This window comes from Haliotis rubra, unplaced genomic scaffold, assembly GCF_003918875.1.
Source record: "Haliotis rubra isolate DU_JTF1 unplaced genomic scaffold, ASM391887v1 Scf582, whole genome shotgun sequence".
Classification (NCBI taxonomy): Eukaryota; Metazoa; Mollusca; class Gastropoda; order Lepetellida; family Haliotidae; genus Haliotis; species Haliotis rubra.
Window position 1 is genome coordinate 189,762 of NW_025767282.1, and position 19,836 is coordinate 209,597.

The 19,836-nt window shown below is 39.1% G+C and overlaps 1 protein-coding gene across 1 annotated transcript; it reads left to right on the top strand.

The window, feature by feature from the left end:
* The first annotated feature begins 4,044 nt into the window (after window positions 1-4,044).
* Window positions 4,045-6,829, top strand: LOC124254779 (beta-1,3-galactosyltransferase 1-like). The gene is made up of 2 exons (XM_046688629.1): window positions 4,045-5,742; window positions 6,550-6,829. Exons 1-2 carry the CDS (start codon window positions 4,778-4,780, stop codon window positions 6,827-6,829), a joined length of 1,245 nt encoding a protein of 414 aa, XP_046544585.1. The 5' UTR covers window positions 4,045-4,777.
* Window positions 6,830-19,836: the final 13,007 nt, after the last annotated feature.

A 19,836-nucleotide genomic window follows, 5' to 3' on the forward strand; every position in this document is an offset into this window, starting at 1 on the left:
TGAAGATGAAGGAAAACTAAGTTCTGTGGATAGTCAACTACAAAATTAGGAATTCCTTGAAGCCATACACATCCAACGCCACAACCCCACCATGAATCGTGACCAAGGTTATTTCATCTCCTCAGCCTATCACCACCTAATCAAAGACCACCACCAGTAATCCTTCCATACCTCCTTTGTCCATCTGGCTACCACGCTCCCCTTTGTGCTTGCAATCACAACTAGTGTACTTCAACCTACTTACTTGTCATCATCCCATTGTACGTCAAACTCATCAATTGTATAAACTAAACTCTAATTACAATCAATCACTCTGTACATCAACCTCCTCTGCTCAAATCACTTATCAAATATCCAATGTACACCAAGCTTGTTAATTGTATATACTCACTATGCAGCAATGTATATATTCTCCTTGTTACAAATTGTTGCATCACTTGCTTGATAACGGTGTTAGTACCTACACCGAAACGTCGCACTCATACGTAGGTGATGGATAAACGCATATGAAACCTCTGGATTAGTTAATAAAGATCGATTTACTTTTTTACTTTTAACTTTGATATACATGTACTTTGATGGGTAATGTCAGAACGGTCAATGACACTTCATTCAAATATGTGGAAGTGTTGTTTTATTCATATAATTATATACCAAATATCCGGTTAAGAATTGGTCTTCACCAACCCATGCTTGCCATATGAGGCGACTAACGGGATCGTGTGGTCATGCTCGCTGACTTGGTTGATACATGTCATTGTATCCCAATTTCGTAGATCGATGCTCATGATGTTGATCACTGACTTGTCTGGTTCAGACTTTACAGACCGCCGACATATAGAAGGAATATAACTTATTGCGGCGTTAAACAACAAACAAAGTATTTTCTGCATAATGAGTAAGTGATTTAAAGTCACACAGACTAAAAAGGTCCTACGTTAATAAGAGATGATTAGAGTATAAAGGCTGCCGACAGAGGACAGTAAAACAACTAAAATATCACAATTTGAGATATTAAAACTGGCATTTCATTTAAAAATTATATGACTGTTTGGGATAATACAATATAAAAAACGTATAAGAAATATTTTCTGGTATTAAAACGATGTAAATGCATTGAATAATATGGGACTTACGATACTTCAACCCTCGTCGAGGGCACAACCACATTCAATCTCTGCTAATTGTGAGTGTGTGAGTGACTTAATAGTTAAAGTTACATCGGCATTATTTCATCCACGTAGTGACTAAAACAGGTCATACTTAATGTTAAAACGATGCCGTGACAGGACTTTCGGGTTCTTAAACAGCATCCTTAACATTTGCAAACGTTTTGATTGAAAAATGGTTCAGAGATAGCTGTCCACATGCACACTCGATCACAGGCGAGCCGATCAGAAGACGGGCTACATTCGTCACTTCCCCACAAATTCCAGAGGTAGTTTTGGAAATGGCAAATGGATTACGTTCAATAAGCAGATCATCTTTATCTTCGATGAACAGGAATCTAGACCATGAATCAGCATTTGAGAGATATTTCTACTAGATTTTGTCTATTTCATATAGGCGTCTCTTCTTTTCATAACGAAATGAACCAGATTGTTTTGGATCCATGATAAAAATAAATGATTCGGCACCCCTGTTCGCCATCCACCACGGAATGTCAACAAGGACATGTCAATTAGCACCTGACAATATGATTAGGTTAGCTGTATTTTTCTGCCAATTCAATGTCAGAATGCTTTGGCCCATGACAAGAAATTGGAGATGTACATCTTTCGGAGGTCAGCATTACCAGATTGGCCCATGAGCGTCCATGAGCCATCGCCTTCTGGCATAGGACTCTTGGCAATTTCGTATATATTTGAATTTTAATAGCGAAGAGCGAAGACAATAATATATTTGATATGTGCAAAAATAATCACCATCCACAAGACTTGGCGTAAAGGGCCGATTCATAGAACCGGGCCCATTCTATCACCAATCGAGGTGAAGTTACAGAAGTGGTGTGTTCAGCAAAAGGAACACGGTTCTTGGCACCTCTGCCCTCAACCACCAGAATCCCTTCCTCCACCGACACAGGGGCACAACCCACGGCAAACAGATTGCCCAGTTCGGTCAACTCTTACGAACAGCAGTGGGGTGCTGAGGAAATATATTTTACCCCGGGTCCACACGCTATCAGCGTTACCCAGCACTCACCACGAGGAGTCTTCATTAGTGCCAGTTTCTACATACTTAGTAAACGCTGATAGTTGGACAAACTGACAAAATACAGAAAAAGGTCAAATGTTCTAACAACATGCTGCTTATCATAAATATATTATGTGTGTACATATATATCTAGTTTTATAAAGTATATCCTGCATAGGGTGCAAATCAACAAGAAAATATCAGGACGGTCCGAGAACGATACGCACGTTTATAATATCATGTAGGAGGATAATTAAGTATCATCTTCGTAGTTTAAGGGATCACTGATAAGATGGAAATATCTTCTACATAGATGTTTGACAAAATATTACACTTTGGCACTTGTTCGCTAGCACACATGACTGTTTCACCAAAGCCGAATTGGTTGCAGTTTATGTGGTCTTCCGTGTCCTAGATGGTGGTTACAGTATATTCAGCCCCTTGCATATTTTTGATATTTTCTTCTTGTTTTCTTCTCGGAATTCATCATACTCTTATGTAACTAAAATTTCTTAAGTTGATATCACCGTCCGTAATTGTTACTTACCATGTTTGAATGGAAAAAGGCTGTGAAATGAAAACACAACCATCTGTTACTAAATATAACACACAACACAAATAAGTCAAGGGGAAAAAGCATTGTTACGGGAGCCGAGACTATCCTATTACAATACAAGTTACATGCTGCCATTATGATCTTCTTTGAAACATTTCTAGGTAATTTAGTCCCTTGGTTGTTGACTGGAAATAAACGGTTACCATGTCTTTGTTTCTGCGGCTAATCGTAGAGATCGCCGATTGAGAACCGTTCAGTCGGCGATAGTAGTTTGAATTATTGCTACGTTCGAGTATATAGACATTTCACTAGTACTTCTTACTCAGTCATTGTCAGTGCAGGTCCTGCACCAAGATCCAAAAAGGCTCTCACACTTTGAAAGTGCTCCAACACTGTGATGAATACAAGAATTTTATATGAAAATAATCACAAGTGTACCCTTACTGGAAAACATGTTCTTCTAGCAATATGTTCATTACCAAATAGCATGACTTTAGATAGGATCCCGATCTGCTGACTATTGCATCATGGCTTCACGTCCAGAGTATCATGTTCATGATGAACCTACATTGACATTTTAAGTAGATTAAGCTCATTTTCCCTCTGTATAGATTCAACACTGTATATCTAAATGTTAAGACTGAAGCCGTCGGTTTTAAACTAAATTTGCCTATGTTGAATTCCAATGAATCCCGGCAATTGAACAAACGTAACTATATATCTTCTAACTAGATGATGAAAATAGCATCCACAGTAACGTTTGAAGTCGTAATTTACATATATTTTGGGTTTTTTATTTTAAGAAAACTCCTGAAATGTGAAATGTGTTTCAGTTCATGCATAAGGTATGATATGACATTCTATGTAATGTTAAAACCTGTATCTGCAATTGTCCAACCTTGACCTTGTGAAGAGGATGCAGAACAGATTTTCTTGTTGACAGCCACGGTAGATCCATGCTTAGTAATTGGTTCAGAAAATGTGCAGGTTCTGTCCACCATCTTTGGTGACATTATCAGGTCAATCACATTACAAACCAGAAAGCAGGTTCGTTTTCATCAAGATGTAAAAGTGACATGTGTAAACATTGCAGCATGGCGCCTCCATGTTGCAGGACCGGGCCAAATACTACCCCAGAATACCGATTGGTCAAATTGCCCTGTAGCCATAGTGATGAATGCCACAACGATGGTTATTAAAATGTTTATATCTAATAAACGAACAGAATATATTAGTAAAACAATGTGTTTTTATATCATGATCATAATAATAATCAGACAAGGCTACACCCTTCACTGCCCATCTTGAAGCACTTTTAACAATTTCGGCCTCAGGCCATGGTCAAGTATGCATCCAAAGTAAAGATAAAATTGCAGAGTTGTGTTTCCTTAAATATTCAACATAATAACACAATACGCGCGTGTTTCTGGAAATACTATTGAGCTTAACGCGATGATAATCAAGTTTATTTCACGTTTTCAGGGACTACATTGAGTTTTGCACTTGGCCGACACTGACAGTAACCAAGCGCCCCACTGAAAATGCATTATCTTAATTCCTAATGTATCTCAGCAATCCTGGTCCATTTGCCATTATAACAAGTTCTAAATCAAGCAAGTCATAGTTTGGTCAACTGATATAATATTAATCTAGATATTAAGATATGAAATAGGCGGATGAACTATTGACTGACTTGAAGATCTATTATATTCGTAACAGCAACATGTGAAACGAGAATCTATTTAGTTGGGTAATTTACCTTTATGAAGTTAAGGCATTGTAATAAGCATCAATACTGAGACTATGACTTTTTGCAACAAGTGTAATTATCAACTTGTAGAAATAGGCATAACAACATTCAGGTCATCAGGCAAAGTTAGTTTAACAAAACACCAAACGAAAGTTTTAAATTTTGTCATTTTCTTTGTAATTTTACAAACATACCTTTGGTGGTATAATGTGGTATGATGCACATGCATCCATTTGTTTTTGCTATTTTTCAGAACACCTGGTGTTCAAGAACACACGATGAGGAGACTCAAATGCTGTACTGGAGGATTCATAGTAATATCGATTGTTAGTATGGTGTTTGTTTTGAAACCATTGATCCATCCTCGACCTCCACCACAAGCGGTTTGTAAGAACGACAATTTTACATGCTGCACTATTTTGAAAACATATTGGAGTAACGTCCAAACAAGGTCGACATACGCACCGAACACGGTTGTGGATGAGATCCAATTTCCCGTCGACAGCAGCAAGTGTAAGGGGAGAGTAAAGGGTGATAAACTGTGGCTTCTGGTTGCAGTCATATCAGCCGTACCTCACTCCGATCAGCGGGAAGCAATCCGGAAAACATGGGGATCTGCCATCAACAATGTTTCAGAGAAACCTGCATGTTTAGTTTTCTTTGTAGGAATCGGTGAGGCATCTCAAGACATGAACCTTCAAGACGAAATTCGCAAGCATAAGGATATCGTTCAAATAAACAAGGAGGATCTATACATAAACCTGATCTATAAGAGCATAGGGCTGCTCAAATGGGCAGCTGCACAGTTCAATGATGTCCATTTTGTGCATAAGGTTGACGACGATGTGTATATACATGTGCCATTGTTGTATGAAAGGTTGACGACTTTTTCAACCACACCAAAGATCATGATGGGTTATGTAGACAATGGAGCACCTGTTTTTAGAGATCCTAAATCTAAGTATTACGTTTCGGAAGACGAATTCAAAGGGGAAGTGTTTCCCAGTTACATTCACGGCCCTTCCTATGTCATTTCCGGTGACCTTGTCCATGACCTTCTGGAAACAATTCCGCACCATCCATTAGTTTCTATGGAAGACTTCTACATCACCGGGATATGTGGAACCTACCTCTCCGCATCACATGTTGGCCATTGTGGATTCAGGAACTGGAGAGCATGGGGAGACGACTCCACCCTGTTACCGGAAGCAGTATCTATACACGGCATGTCGCCAAGTCAAATGTACAAAACCTGGAATTATCAAACAACAGCAATGGTGAGAAGGCAATAAATGGTTAAATGACACTTCAAAGAACAGTATTATATTTATATCATGACATGGCAGCTTGATGTGGGGGAACAGATCTGAGTAATGCAAGTTTACAGCTATGGCAAAACGAGTGCGACAAACATACCTAAGGAACACAACTCTTTCGTTTGCACCATCTAAGACTACCTGGTCCTCTGGCTACAGTTAAGGCTTGGGCTTGGTGGCGAGCGGACGTGTGTTTGAAGCTCTCCCGACAACAGCGTGTATGTGAATACTAAACCACATGTCATATCTCATTGGACTTTTTGAGACTCACTAATGGTAATTCTGTATAGATCTATTTTGCGCTGTGTGGAAATTATGTGGACGGGAATATTAAAGAAACCAGGAAAAGGCGCACCCTAGGGTAATCTTACTTTTCATACTAGCCAGACTGTTTAAGTATGACTAACGTAAACTCATCACCAACGTACTCAACACAGAGGCCAACCTTTCTTCAATATGGTATCTTGAAAGAACTTCATGATATGATTGGTGAACATGACAGGCATACGTGTGAAGAAAAACTGGTAGAGGTGTACAAAAATGAGGAAATTGAACTGAACCACATTAGATCTTCCCTGTATAATATTGCAAAATATGACAAAAAAGAGTTTCCGGGCGGATCCCTAATCAAAAGAGTGAAGAGAAATGGTCAGGCTAAGAGCGTTATTATGAAATATGCATCAGATGTATATCTGCTATACAGCATCATCAATGGGTCTGTGTCTGCTATACAGCTTCATCAATGGGTCTGTGCCTGCACATGTCATACAGTCAGAGGTCATGAGTCGCTACAAACCTAAATCCGATATGGATATCACCTTTCTCGACACAAGTGAGAACTATACAGAGAAGGAAAAAGACACACTGTCATGTTTCCTCACAAAACTTATGTGTATGCACGAAAGTATAAACGAACGTTTCAAGGAGATATCTGATAAAGTTGATAACTTTCAAGAAAAATATGAGAAAGATATATGTCAGATGATAGACGCCTTCGAAGAAAGAAACAGGTAAATTGCATATCTGAAAATCCAAGCTCACGAAAATGAATCTTGGGAAGCTAGTCTGAAGCATGATATATCTATGCTAAGAGATGATTTGAAGTGTAAAAGCAATGAAGTTCAAACTCTACATAACATTGTAGACTCAAAAATAATGGCTATTGACAAGAGAACGTGTTCTATTGATGGGAAGCTTGACTGTATAAACACAAGAAACAAGCATTTGTACTCTGAAGCGGTGAAAAGTCCATGCTACGATGACATGAACAGAACACCGAAAACAGAATTACAACACAAGCGACGGTTCATTGTGAAGCAACCAGCATTTCAGATAGCCAACCAAGCGACGGCGAGAACTCGTTAATTAGCCCGCAACAATCGAAACAGGAGATGTCACCTGACCAGAAAAACAATGACGTGAATAATGACGCAACACGTGAAATCTCAAGTGAAGACAAACATACAAGGACGGTTAACTTTAAAGAACAGTGGCGAAAGGCTTTCTCGTGAGCCTCACACTTCCGACACAAAAGACTCGTGCTATCTTACGTAAAGGCGGAACAGCCTTTTGATATTGTGAAAGATGCAATCAAGGACTATTCATCTGAAATGGGAGTAACAATTAGCTACATGAAACTTTTAAAGCATTGGGAAGGACGAGACCCAACTCTCCGACTGAATGTCCCAACGCAATGTACTAAGGTAGTACTATCTGGCCTGCTAATGTGCATTGCAGGAAATGGGTGCCAAACCGTGCATGGAACTCAAACAATAGATTAGGAGCTGAAAACGAAAACTCACGATGATGACAAACATGTCGTATACTACCCTCTTACTTATCATGCTTCGGATTGCAGTCTGGAACATCAGAGGTATTATGCATGGAACACGTGAACTATGTACAAGGCTGGATAGCACAGACATCTTCTTCGTCACTGAACATTGGCTCAATGAACACAATTCATCATTCGTAAACGGAATTCATGACGATTTCGATGTCTACTGTAAGTGTAGCAACAACCCACCACAGAGGCTCAGGCGGCATATGTGTTTTTGTGCGTAAAGGTGACTGGTGCAGAGTGTCAATACCAGATACGGCCGAGAATGATCATGTGTTAGGTGTAAGTCTAGAACATGGCAGTAGTATTACCTACGTTATTGGCACAAGACTACCTTCCACAAATGTCCTGGAAAGTGTTTATATCGACCAACTCCATTATGTGATGAACCTATATGATATATATTCACAGTATGGTCAAACCATACTCACTGGTGACTTTAATACAGACATTCTGCATTTTGTTGCCAAGAGGACTCGATCTCGCTGTCTCCAGAGAGTACTTGACGAACGCGACCTGTATTCAGTCGTGCCCTTAGACGATAAATGTAAATATACGTTCTCAACCAAAAGTGCTGAATGAGAACAATGATAGATTATGTATGTATAAACGATGACTATATCCACAACGTTATAGGCTACACCATCGATACCAAGATATCATACAATGTGTCTGATCACCCACCCATTCATGTATGTGTTAAAATTGATTATCCATGCGTGTCTTATGGTGGGTCTAGGCTCAGTTGGAGAAAGGCATCGGATGTCGACCGCATGATCTATCGTTACGAAACTGAAAACTACTTTCGTTACGATACACACGACCTTCCTCACTTCTCGTCCCATGCCGAGTATATTGAAATGTACAATCAGCACATAACTGATATTCTACATGCGTGTGCGTCTATAAGTATCCCGTCATCAAGGTTTCAACAATTTCTGAAACCATATTGGAAAGCAGAAAATCTAAATAAACTGCATGATGATATGCGCAGTAGACGAAAACTCTGGGTTGATAATGGGAAAGTACATACCAGAAATAATGTGTACTATGATAGATACAAAGAAGCTAAACGTATCTTTAGAAAAAAACACCGTCAGTGTAAGCAAAGTCTCATAGATGATAGACTGAAAGAAATCCACCAGGCAGCGGAAATAGACGTACATGAATATTTTAAGCTTACAAAAAGGTATAAAAGAGCTACAGGTCTAGTAACCAGTACAGTATACAAAAATCATGCAGGCAATAATGCAGAAAATATCTGTAACACGTTTGGTCAATACTTCAAGGATCTATCTGTACGAAACATGGAAAGTAGCTTTGATAATCAACTTTGCTGGAGAAATTGAGCGTTCACTATCAAATATTGAATGTCTTGAGAAAAGTAAAAATATATGTGAAGGAGACATGTATTCACCGCTGAATGAACTATTCGCTCTCAGCGAGATTTTAGCCGTCGTCCAAAGGTTTACAAAATAACAAAGCCCCAGGGCCCGATGGACTCGCTAATGAACATGTCCAGTAGGTAGGTAGATCCCTCATAAAGGATATCATGATATTGTTCAACAATATCATCACATACGAGTACATTCCACAAGCTTTTAATGTTGGTCCTTGCATAAAGGCCACGGTTAAAGTAAAGCTGACCCCTCCAACTACAGGGGAATAACATTAACGTCGATTCTCAGTAAACTGTTTGAAAGATTGCACCTTAACAGAAGTGAAAAGTGGACAGCTGAAATTATAACGTTTCACCACAACTTCCAATTTGGCTTTAGAAAAGACTTCAGTGCTGATACAGTAGCTCTCACACTTGTAGAAAGTATTGCATACTATAACGAAAAGGATTCACCTGTCTACTGTGCTTTCCTTGATAACGAGAAAGCATTTGACCGTGTTTGGCTTGACGGTCTATTCTACAAACTCTACAATCTTGGAACTACTGGGAAACTCTGGTGGATACTACGCCTATCCTATAGTTCGATGCATTCATGTGTAAGTTTTGCTGGTTTTAAGTCCGATCCATTTCACATTAGACAAGGCGTGGGCCAAGGTCGTGTTTTGTCTGCCTGGCTATTTTCTCTCTATATAAATGATCTACTACATGAACTAAATGATACTGGCTGCGGTCTGTGTCTCCCTTGGGGGAAATACCCAGGAATATTGCTAGCCGATGACACAACGTTGCTCACTCTTAATCCAACAGATCTCCAAAGACTGTTGAAGGTGACTGAACTATATGCAAATAGGTGGCAGCTAAAATACAATGTTGGTAAAAGCGCTGCTGTAACGGTTGGACGTAGCAATGCATCCCAACCTGCTAACCTGTATCTTGGAGAAACTAATCACCCTATTAAATGGTCTGTAGTTTATGCTGGAGTCCAAATCAGCACTACTAAGTGCTCTACGAAGAGGAGAAAACTTGTCTGTGAAAAGCTACGAAAATTGATAAATATGAACTATGACTCTGGCCTCTACTTTGGCGGTATGAATCCTCTAGTGGCTGTACGTATTTGGAATCGAGTGATTCTACCTTGTGGTTTGTATGGATGTACAGTTTGGGGCACATTGTCCCTTAAAGAATATGAAATGCTAGAAATCATCCTGCGCTACTTCTGTGAGAAAGTCCAAGGGTTTAATAAGTATATGCCAAATGAAATTGTAAGAGATACAGTCGGGATAACATCCCTAAAAGGATATATAGATCAACAAAGCCTCTTACTCCTTGGTAAACTCTGTAATGCCAACACAAGATACAGCTTTAAACAACTGTTTTTAGCCCGCCTTGGCCAATACCACTGTAAAGAATCACTAACATACAAGAATAACTTTGATATGAAATCACCTGTTTTTAACATGTCACGGCTTGTTTCCAAATACAATCCGCTTAGTGAAATCCGTAACTACATTTGTGATTCTAAGTTTATGAAGAAAAATGCTTGGTCGCAACTAGTCAAAGTAAGGTAACTATATATGATCAAATGCAGTTGGTAAATGTGCTGCAGACAAGGTTGTCTCTCTCCAGATATCTAACAATAAGATCAGGACGAGCTCGAGAACATAGACTATGGATACTCGCTTTAGAACGACCTCAGAACTTCACTGACATTGCGAGAATTATAAGGCTTGGTGCAACTCCAATAGAATCAAAGGAATGTCTATGCGGAACAGTTGCTCACGACATTATGAAACATGTTTTTATGTCATGCCACTATAACTTAGTACAAAGGAATTCTCTATTTGAAAGAATCTGTGATATTCTTGACGTAGACATTTTTGTTAAAATGTGGATGGAAGACGATGATGTATTCCTGTCATTCCTCCTCGGAGGTATACCTGACCACTGTAAAGATGTATTGGACTATAATGTTTGATGGTAATGATTAGTCTCTCTGTTCGCAGTTGGAAGAGCATACTCCGGCAATGTTAATAAATACCTTCAGTTCTTTCACAATTGGATCTTACTGTATAATATAAGTACTAATAGTTAGAACCTTTTCTGTACAGTTGTTTATCATACAAATGTAATCTTCATTTTATGGAGGAAATAAAGAATATCTATCTATCTGTCTATCTGTTGGTTTGATCCGTACACATTTGGGGTCATGGTTGGCCTTTTGGTAGGCCCCAAAGTACATTTGGGGTCATCTATTTGCCATTCTCAGTCTGACCACATGTGACATACACTCTTCAAATAAAGAAGCGAATAGGTGAAAATGAGAATGTTCATTGTGTTTATTCGTGAAACATTTACTGAAACTGGCAGTTTTGATTGATTGTTGACCCCATGTTCGTCAACTGTTGTAGTGCACCATACTTAAAGATCACATACTTAAGGGGGGTACAAATACATAAATCACTAATTTGCATCGTTATAAATCAAACCCCGTCATTAAAACTACTCATTTCGATCTTTAATTAACTTAAATCGACCTTTTTGACAACAGTGCACAATTCTCAACCGCGAACGAAATTTCAACCAATCAGAGCGGCGCGTCTCTGTGACGTGACGTGACGTGATGGCCAATAGGATTTTTGCATGACATAGCTTATAACATATTAACAATTTCGTCGAAGCAAGGTGGGTATCAATATAATACTACTTACAGTATTATTGTAACTTCGACCACAGCCTCGCTTCCGAGGAAGAAATCGTGATGTTACAAGTTGTGTCATGGAAAATCTTTATGGTCATCAATCATATACATATTTTACTAAAACTAGTAATTAGTTTTGATTCTTTAACTTCCGTGAAGCGATCTGAACACAAGTAATATATCGTTTTAGGCTTCCACAATGCTCGCTTCGCACTCACAAACATAACCCAATTAGCACGAACTGCGGGGTCCTGTGGAAATCTGTGAATGGTGACACCATCGCCCGACACCTCGGAGCAATTGACGACAACGCAACGATTCGGCATGTCTTCGTTGATGTCGAGAAATCATAAAAATGACGAGGTTGCTACACAGTTTATATACAACTAACTGAAAATCCTTCCTCATATCACGTCACTGCAGTGCTCTGGCGACAGAGTTACGTAACCTGTCTGTCGTTTCGTTGGCGGGCGAGAGTGAAGCAGGGGACTTTTTGGCAACTTTTGATCGCTCGGTTTTAATTAACCACAAGTTTTTTAAGAATGAATTTGGTGTTCCGCATAGGACTAACCACAAATCTTTCATATGTAATGGCTAAAAGAGTACCAAAAAAAAGTTTATTTGTTCTTTAAGTCCTCAAAGCTGTTAGTATAAGACTGCATTTAACTATAGAGGAATGGGAATTAAAAGCAGAATGCATGTGCAGGTTGTGACAATCACGTGCAGTGACAATGACTATAAGAGGTCAAACGTCAGTCAAGATTTTGTCAAACGTTGATCGACTTATTGGAATATGCCAAGACTGAATGCTTCCAATCGCAACATCGTCACAGGACGTCTTGACGCTTGAGAGTCCCAGTTTGTAGGTACGCTAAGCACATAGAGTGATGTTTTATTGCTGATGACATTAACAATTCTTTATAGTCCATCTGATAAAGGGTCATGAAGTTGCCCTGAAACGCTGATTCAAAGAATACAAAGTTGTTGTACTTTAGACAAGTGTATGCATGTTTTCATACCAATGGTGTGCTAGGTTATAATCCTGTGTTGTTATCTGATCACACCAGTTTGTCACATAAGCAACATTTTATGAAGTAAGATAAACAATCTGAACAGAAACCAGCAAACCAGTGGCTTATTCGGCAGAGATGAGGGATAACACTCCCAACTATGAGATGGAAGTCAACTAGCAGAGTTCCTTATGAATTCAAACCACTTTATTATATGTCCAAACATTATGTAGCAGTGCTTTTATTTTAGTGCTAAATCACATCACAATTCATTTCATCATGTTTCATAAATATCATCAAATGTTAAATGTTCAGTTGTTCCATGTTGTCCGAGTCTTGCCGTTGAATGCCGCCTCTGTACATCTTCACCTTTTCCTTCTGTTTCATGTACCCTTGTCAACAAGGATTTCCCATAACTTCTTCTCTATTGTTAGCCAGGTAACCCATTCTTTGGGATTTTCCCTTTTCTATTAATAGGTCACATCAAAGACTTCCTTTGATGTGCTACCTACTTTCTAATTGGCTATTGTGTCCCTGACCTTACATCCTTTGGCCACCTGTTTTCCACCTCACTCCACTTGCTGTTGCTGAGCTGGAAACATTCTTTCCCTTCTCAGGTATGGCCATTTTTCTAATCTGTTTCCATCTGCCTCTTTACTTTATAAATTCCTATAAAAAGGTGTAAAATGTTATTGCAATAATAATATTATAACATTGGAAGTAATATTTAATTGATAATATATTTACTGTGATATTTAAAACTATTTAATATTTATTGTTAAAATTTGTTAAAATTATTTACTTGAGTTTAATTTTTATGACTCCACTTGCTGTTGCTGAGCTGGAAGCATTCTTTCCCTTCTCAGGTTTGACCTCAGCAACAGCTTCATTCTTCATATAATAAAATTCATTTCATCACCATTGCCTTGTGTCGTCTTGAGCAGCAGCCCAGAGCCGAACTGCATAAACACGGCTACAATTACATTGTTTGTATGATAAAAACTTATATAAAAACTTATATAATGGAACCAATGGATATGCCATAATGGAACCAATGGATATGCCATAATGAACCAAGATTAATTAATTCCAATATCTAATTAAATCTATCCCAAATGTGAATAGTTACTGTTAATATAGAATTAAGTGCAGTAATGCATCAATGGGAAAACATGTTTTTAATGAAAATATCATAAAACTAACTTTAATGATCCTAAAGATGGAAAGTGAAAATGGCCGATATCTCAAAAGCAGTTCAGTGATGCTTGGTTCGGTAAGGCTACATGGTATCCATATAACTTGCTTCACCAGTCTTCCTCTTGGCCCTGTGGAATCTGTGTTAGTAGATAGTACATTCTAATTATTGCTGGCGCAAACGTACTTGATTTCCCCATATATCTACTGCACCTTCTCCGTGATGAGAGAGAGCGTCGCGCCAAATTACATCACAGGATGATAAATTACCAGCCCCAACTGAAAAAAGAAACAAACGTCCATTTGCTGTGTATAGTGAGTGAGTGAGGTTGGTTTTATGCCGCTTTTAGCAATATTTCAGCAATACTGACTGAGTGTGGTTGTACGCCGCTTTTAGCAATATTCCAGCAACATCACGGCGGCATACCAGCAATATCACGGCGGGGGACACTAGAAATGGGCTTCACACATTGTACCAATGTGGGCAATCGAGCCCGGGGCTTCGGCGTGACGAGCGAACGCTTTAACCACTAGGCTACCCCAACGCTCTTACTTCCTCTTCCTGCTAAAAAAGAAAGAAACAAAAAAAGAAGTCTGAAACATGTACATGTAATACGACAATGATTGAAACCACCCCAGGCACCTCTCCCCCTTCAGTCGCAGTCAAACCCCATACCCCTACATCCCATACCTCATACACCCGGTCAAACACAAATGCCAACATCCCCACGACTACCATCGGAAATCATATCTCAATCGTCATTGCTTGAAAAATGGTTAAGCTTGAGGCGCTCATAAAATATCTCTCTGACAGTCACTTTGCTCATGCTCCTAAAGGTTTGTTCCATTCGTGAACACTCGTATCACTCCGAGCTATTCCGGTGTCCTTCTCAATGTGTTACGGAAAGAACCGACAGATGGCGAATTCCGAAGTTCATTCATGCGAGATCTTTCCCCATCGGAATCTGTACGCATTTCACGGCCATGCCTTTGTGCAACATGAGAGTGAGTGAGTTAACATTTTATCTAGATCACACATATACACAAGCAAGATGAAAACAAAGGTACACTCGAAAGTAATATTAATATTTACATGTTAATATTACGTTATTGCTTACAGTCTAAAATACGGTCGACAATAAATGTTGTTGAAAATTTAAAACATGACTATATCAATATTATTTACAATTTTTAAATAGGAACTATAAGCACAATTTTAGGAACAAGCCATTAGATATAGGCATACACATTTAAAGTTTATGATACAAACCAGTGTCTTTCAAGTAATATATTGCAAGCTCACGCGTGTATACATATCTGCACTGTATAAGACACATATTATGGATGTCAACTTCTTCTTTATTGTATACACAAGGAAAAGCAGAGAAACAATAAAGAAGAATCTTATTTTGCTTTTATACTTGAATACCAACTTCTCTGTGCCTCTCAACAACCTCATATCTGTGCTGCTTGATGATGTGAACAACATGGTTGGTTTGAACAACATATGTGTATGGTCCTTAGGGTTGTTTGAACAACATATGTGTATGGTCCCTAGGGTTGTTTGAACAACATATGTGTTTGGTCCTTAGGGTTGTTTGAACAACATATGTGTATGGTCCTTAGGGTTGTTTGAACAACATATGTGTATGGTCCCTATGGTTAGGGTTGTTTGAACAACATATGTGTATGGTCCTTAGGGTTGTTTGAACAACATATGTGTATGGTCCTTAGGGTTGTTTGAACAACATATGTGTATGGTCCCTAGGGTTGTTTGAACAACATATGTGTATGGTCCCTAGGGTTGTTTTGAACAACATATGGTGTGTATGGTCCCTTAGGGTTGTTTGAACAACATATATGTGTATGGTCCTTAGGGTTGTTTGAACAACATATGTGTATGGTCCTTAGGGTTGTTTGAACAACATATGTGTATGGTCCTTAGGGTTGTTTGAACAACATATGTGTATGGTCCCTAGGGTTGTTTGAACAACATATGTGTATGGTCCTTAGGGTTGTTTGAACAACATATGTGTATGGTCCTTAGGGTTGTTTGAACAACATATGTGTATGGTGTTTACATATGTGTTGGAACAACATATGTGTATGGTGTTTAGGGTTGTTTGAACAACATATGTGTGTTTGGTCCAACATATAGGGTTGTTTTGAACAACATATGTGTATGGTCCTTATATGTGTATGGTCCTTAGGGTTGTTTGAACAACATATGTGTATGGTCCTTAGGGTTGTTTGAACAACATATGTGTATGGTCCTTAGGGTTGTTTGAACAACATATGTGTATGGTCCTTAGGGTTGTTTGAACAACATATGTGTATGGTCCTTAGGGTTGTTTGAACAACATATGTGTATGGTCCTTAGGGTTGTTTGAACAACATATGTGTATGGTCCTTAGGGTTGTTTGAACAACATATGTGTATGGTCCTTAGGGTTGTTTGAACAACATATGTGTATGGTCCTTAGGGTTGTTTTGAACAACATATGTGTATGGTCCTTAGGGTTGTTTGAACAACATATGTGTATGGTCCTTAGGGTTGTTTTGAACATATGTGTATGGTCCTTAGGGTTGTTTGAACAACATATGTGTATGGTCCCTTAGGGTTGTTTGAACAACATATGTGTATATGTTTGAACAACATATGTGTTTATAGTCCTTAGGGTTGTTTGAACAACATATGTGTATGGTCCTTAGGGTTGTTTGAACAACATATGTGTATGGTCCTTAGGGTTGTTTGAACAATGTGTATATGTGTTTAACAACATATGGGTTGTTTGAACAACATATGTGTATGGTGTTTGAACAACATAGGGTTGTTTGAACAACATATATGTGTTTGGTCCTTAGGGTTGTTTGAACAACATATGTGTATGGTCCTTAGGGTTGTTTGAACAACATATGTGTATGGTCCTTAGGGTTGTTTGAACAACATATGTGTATGGTCCTTAGGGTTGTTTGAACAACATATGTGTATGGTCCTTAGGGTTGTTTGAACAACATATGTGTATGGTCCTTAGGGTTGTTTGAACAACATATATGTGTATGGTCCTTAGGGTTGTTTGAACAACATATGTGTATGGTCCTTAGGGTTGTTTGAACAACATATATATGTGAACAACATATGGTCCTTAGGGTTGTTTGAACAACATATGTGTATGGTCCTTAGGGTTGTTTGAACAACATGTGTATGGTCCTTAGGGGTTGTTTGAACAACATATGTGTATGGTCCTTAGGGTTGTTTGAACAACATATGTGTATGGTCCTTAGGGTTGTTTGAACAACATATGTGTATGGTCCTTAGGGTTGTTTGAACAACATATGTGTATGGTCCTTAGGGTTGTTGTTTGAACAACATATGGTCCTTTAGGGTTGTTTGAACAACATATGTGTGTGTATGGTCCTTAGGGTTGTTTGAACAACATATGTGTATGGTCCTTAGGGTTGTTTGAACAACATATGTGTATGGTCCTTAGGGTTGTTTGAACAACATATGTGTATGGTCCTTAGGGTTGTTTGAACAACATATGTGTATGGTCCTTAGGGTTGTTTGAACAACATATGTGTATGGTCCTTAGGGTTGTTTGAACAACATATGTGTATGGTCCTTAGGGTTGTTTGAACAACATGTGTGTATGGTCCTTAGGGTTGTTTGAACAACATATGTGTATGGTCCTTAGGGTTGTTTGAACAACATATGTGTATGGTCCTTAGGGTTGTTTGAACAACATATGTGTATGGTCCTTAGGGTTGTTTGAACAACATATGTGTATGGTCCTTAGGGTTGTTTGAACAACATATGTGTATGGTCCTTAGGGTTGTTTGAACAACATATGTGTATGGTCCTTAGGGTTGTTTGAACAACATATGTGTATGGTCCCTAGGGTTGTTTGAACAACATATGTGTATGGTCCTTAGGGTTGTTTGGTCCTTAGGGTTGTTTGAACAACATATGTGTATGGTCCTTAGGGTTGTTTGAACAACATATGTGTATGGTCCTTAGGGTTGTTTGAACAACATATGTGTATGGTCCTTAGGGTTGTTTGAACAACATATGTGTATGGTCCTTAGGGTTGTTTGAACAACATATGTGTATGGTCCTTAGGGGTTGTTTGAACAACATATGTGTTTGGTCCTTAGGGTTGTTTGAACAACATATGTGTATGGTCCTTAGGGTTGTTTGAACAACATATGTGTATGGTCCTTAGGGTTGTTTGAACAACATATGGTGTGTGTATGGTCCTTAGGGTTGTTTGAACAACATATGTGTATGGTCCTTAGGGTTGTTTGAACAACATATGTGTATGGTCCCTAGGGTTGTTTGAACAACATATGTGTATGGTCCCTAGGGTTGTTTGAACAACATATGGTGTGTGTATGGTCCTTAGGGTTGTTTGAACAACATATGTGTATGGTCCTTAGGGTTGTTTGAACAACATATGTGTATGGTCCTTAGGGTTGTTTGAACAACATATGTGTATGGTCCTTAGGGTTGTTTGAACAACATATGTGTATGGTCCTTAGGGTTGTTTGAACAACATATGTGTATGGTCCTTAGGGTTGTTTGAACAACATATGTGTTTGGTCCTTAGGGTTGTTTGAACAACATATGTGTATGGTCTCTAGGGCTGTGCCCCCTTGGTTAAAGCGTCCGCTCGTCACGCCGAAGACCTAGGTTCGATTCCCCACAAAGGTGCTATGTATGAAGCCCATATCCGGTGTCCTGGTCGTGATAATGCTGGACTATTGCTAATAGCGGCCTAGAAACCATACTCACTCACTCCTTGTTTGAAAATGAGACTGCGCTCCAGTCTGAAAAAGGTCTTAGTAGCAATGTTTTGCAGAATTTGAAAATGAAATTATTGATGTTGACACTGTGTTGGTGGTGAATTAGAGAAGTGTTCATCATGTTGTTTATGGGGCATGGTTTCTGTACAGCGTATGCATCAATGCGAAAACCTTCCATGTTTGTGAACTTGCTGTCATCCGATGTTTGTAGTACAACACCTACTGTGCTGTAGAATTAAGGGGTTCATTTCCTATAACCATAGACTTCACATAAAATGCACCCGACAATTAACGAATCACAGTACGACCCCGTACCGCAACGGACGCAGCTGATATCCCACAATGCATATGGACAAGCTGACAATGGTTACCGCTCGTCCCATCGTCATCCCGAAGACCCGGGGTCGATTACACAGTGTGTGAAGCCCATTTCTGGTATCCCCCGCCGTGATATTGCAGGATATTGCTAAAAGCGGCATAAAACCTTACCTATTAATTCCCTACACCCAAAACAGACACCGAATTCCGCTTACTGTGAGGTCTGCATTCTCAAATCGACAAACAGCCTAACTTAGTCAGTTGCAAGTATTAACGTGGGGATTATGAACCAAGTTTTACAAATATTTCTCGCTTTATATGCCTTTAAAATTTGTTAATATTACTGACTAACCGACCGCTATCTTAAACCTGTCAAGGGTCACGTGATAATCAGCATCGGACATAATCTGAGACCAGTTTCTCTTATCGTGCTGGTCAGACAGAAGTATGCTAACAGATCCAAGGTGCAGCTCATTTTACTGACTGACTGACTGAGTTTGGTTTTACGCCGCTTTTAGCAATATTCCAGCAAAATCACGGTGGGGGACACTAGAAATGGGCTTCACACATTGTACCCATGTGGGGATTCGAACCCCGGGTCTTCGGCGTGACGAGCCAACGCTTTAACCACTAGGCTACCCCACCGCCCGCAGCTCATTTTAAAAATACGTGTATCTCCTTAGTATGTATATGAAAGGGAACGTTAATATTTCTTCTGTATCACAGCCATCAATATTCCAACCATATTGCTAAGGCATGC

What these genes read in the sequence shown, in the direction of transcription:
- LOC124254779 (XM_046688629.1), top strand. Translation starts at nt 4,778, where the DNA reads ATGAGGAGACTCAAATGCTGTACTGGAGGATTCATAGTAATATCGATT. An exon ending in GGCATGTCGCCAAGTCAAAT is followed by an intron (nt 5,743 to 6,549) that starts GTACAAAACCTG and finishes TCTGCTATACAG; the next exon opens with CTTCATCAATGGGTCTGTGC.